This window comes from Aplysia californica, unplaced genomic scaffold (genome assembly GCF_000002075.1).
Source record: "Aplysia californica isolate F4 #8 unplaced genomic scaffold, AplCal3.0 scaffold01439, whole genome shotgun sequence".
NCBI lineage: Eukaryota > Metazoa > Mollusca > Gastropoda > Aplysiida > Aplysiidae > Aplysia > Aplysia californica.
The window spans coordinates 66554-68935 of record NW_004798709.1 but is presented as its reverse complement, the minus strand read 5'-3'; the positions used below and the strand labels follow the sequence as shown (position 1 = coordinate 68935).

The 2382-nt window shown below is 40.4% G+C and overlaps 1 protein-coding gene across 1 annotated transcript in view; it reads right to left on the bottom strand.

Annotated features, from left to right (window-relative positions):
* Positions 1-2382, bottom strand: part of LOC101863954 (dynamin-1) — a gene marked incomplete at its 3' end in the record, with an annotated part of 29215 nt that overhangs the window by 17122 nt on the left and 9711 nt on the right. Inside the window, 2 exon segments of the mRNA XM_013090720.2 lie at positions 1061-1218; positions 1977-2115. Of these exon segments, the coding sequence (XP_012946174.1) occupies positions 1061-1218; positions 1977-2115 (297 nt within the window).

The following is a 2382-nucleotide window of genomic DNA, read 5'->3' as shown; positions in this document are numbered from 1 at the left end:
CACTAACCATTAATATTACAAATACACAGACACACACTAACCATTAATATTACAAATACACACACACACACGAACCATTAATATTAAAAAATACACAGACACACACTAACCATTAATATTACAAATACACAGACACACACTAACCATTAATATTACAATACACAGACACACACTAACCATTAACATTACAAATACACACACACACACTAACCATTAGTATTAAAAAATACACAGACACACACTAACCATTAATATTACAAATACACAGACACACACTAACCATTAATATTACAAATACACACACACACACGAACCATTAATATTAAAAAATACACAGACACACACTAACCATTAATATTACAAATACACAGACACACACTAACCATTAATATTACAAATACACAGACACACACTAACCATTAACATTACAAATACACACACACACACTAACCATTAGTATTAAAAAATACACAGACACACACTAACCATTAATATTACAAATACACACACACAAACCATTAATATTACAAATACACACACACACACTAACCATTAATATTACAAATACACACACACACACTAACCATTAATGTTACAAATACACACACACACACACTAACCATTAATATTACAAATACACACACACACACACACACACACACACACACACACACACACACACACATACACACACACACATGATCCATTAATATGACACAACATGCACACACACACGATCCGTAATATCTGCCTTGTCCTGATCCACCACAATATACTCCTGTCTGATCCACCACAATATACTCCTGTCTGATCCACCACAATATACTCCTGTCTGATCCACCACAATATACTCCTGTCTGACTTGTCCTGATCCCCCCACAGTTCGCGTCTGCCATCCCCCCTGGCTGGTAAAGCACCCAGTAACCCAATCCTGTTACCCAATCCCGTTACCCAATCCCGTAACCCAATCCTGTAACCCAATCCTGTAACACAATCCTGTAACCCAATCCTGTAACACAATCCTGTAACACAATCGTGTAACACAAGCCTCCAAACTCACTTAGCAAAGCCAATAAAATCCTCGTGGTTGGTGTTCATGTAAGACAGCTGTATCTCAATAAACTGCAGGATCTGCTGCTTCACAATTTGTTCCTGCTCTCTGATGCGTGTGCTCACAATGCGCTCCGTCTCTTCCCGTAGACGAGGGTAGCGAGACATCTGCGAGAAAACAGACAAAGTTTTCCATTAGACTTCAGGACTCGTAAACCAAAGTCTGGATGTCCTTTCCACACATTGGGGAACAACTTTCCCACAGAAATCTTCTATAAATAGACATATTTACATAGTACTATGTTTTACATACACACATGTCCACTAATGTTTAAATTGTGAGGTTTTTATTAATGTAATGCGCATAGAGCATTTTTTAAAGAAAATGGAAATGCGCAGCAAAAATGCTATTCATTATTACTATTATATTATAACTTTCATCAACTTTCCCTTTCTTTGATCCGACTGACAGCAGCAAAGACGTATAAAAATTCCTTTCTTTGTACCAATGGGAATGTTTCAATCATCTGTCGTTTAAGCCCTGTTAAAACAACCTTCAGTGAATCTCTCAGGCCAAACTGGAAACAAACAAAGCAATTTTTCTTTTTACTATGATGACAATTTCTAGTGACAGAAACGACATTCTCTAGTTACAAAAATGACAATCTCTTGTTGCAGAAATTGTCTCATTACCTTCTCTGAGCATTTGCTTACTCACCAACCACCCACAGTCTATTGGTCAGCGTGTGAGAACTTATCTTCTCTGAACACTTGTCTATTGGTCAGCGTGTGTGACTTACCTCCTCTGAACACATGTCTATTGGTCAGCAAGTGTGACTTACCTTCTCTGAGCACATGTCTATTGGTCAGCGAGTGTGACTTACCTTCTCTGAACACATGTCTATTGGTTAGCGAGTATGACTTACCTTCTCCGAACACTTGCGGACAACGTTGGAGAGTTCCGTGACGACCAGGTCGACGGCGTGTAGAGAGGGCTCCTTCAGACGTTTGATCTGTTTCTTCACGATGCTCTCAAAGGCCATGTCGGGCGTGAACAGACCGGTCCTGAAACACACACGGCACACCGTCACAGCCCACAAAACCAAACACACACACACCTTTTCTTGGTTCATGAAGGTATTTTTCACACCCTCCTCAATACAATTTAGGTAAATTAGGAGACAGTCTTCAAAACCCTGCCTGTGAGGAACACCCGGGCTGAGAGGGATACAACATCCCAGCAGACAGACCCGGGCTGAGAGGGATACAACATCCCAGCAGACAGACCCGGGCTGAGAGGGATACAACATCCCAGCAGACAGACCCGGGCTG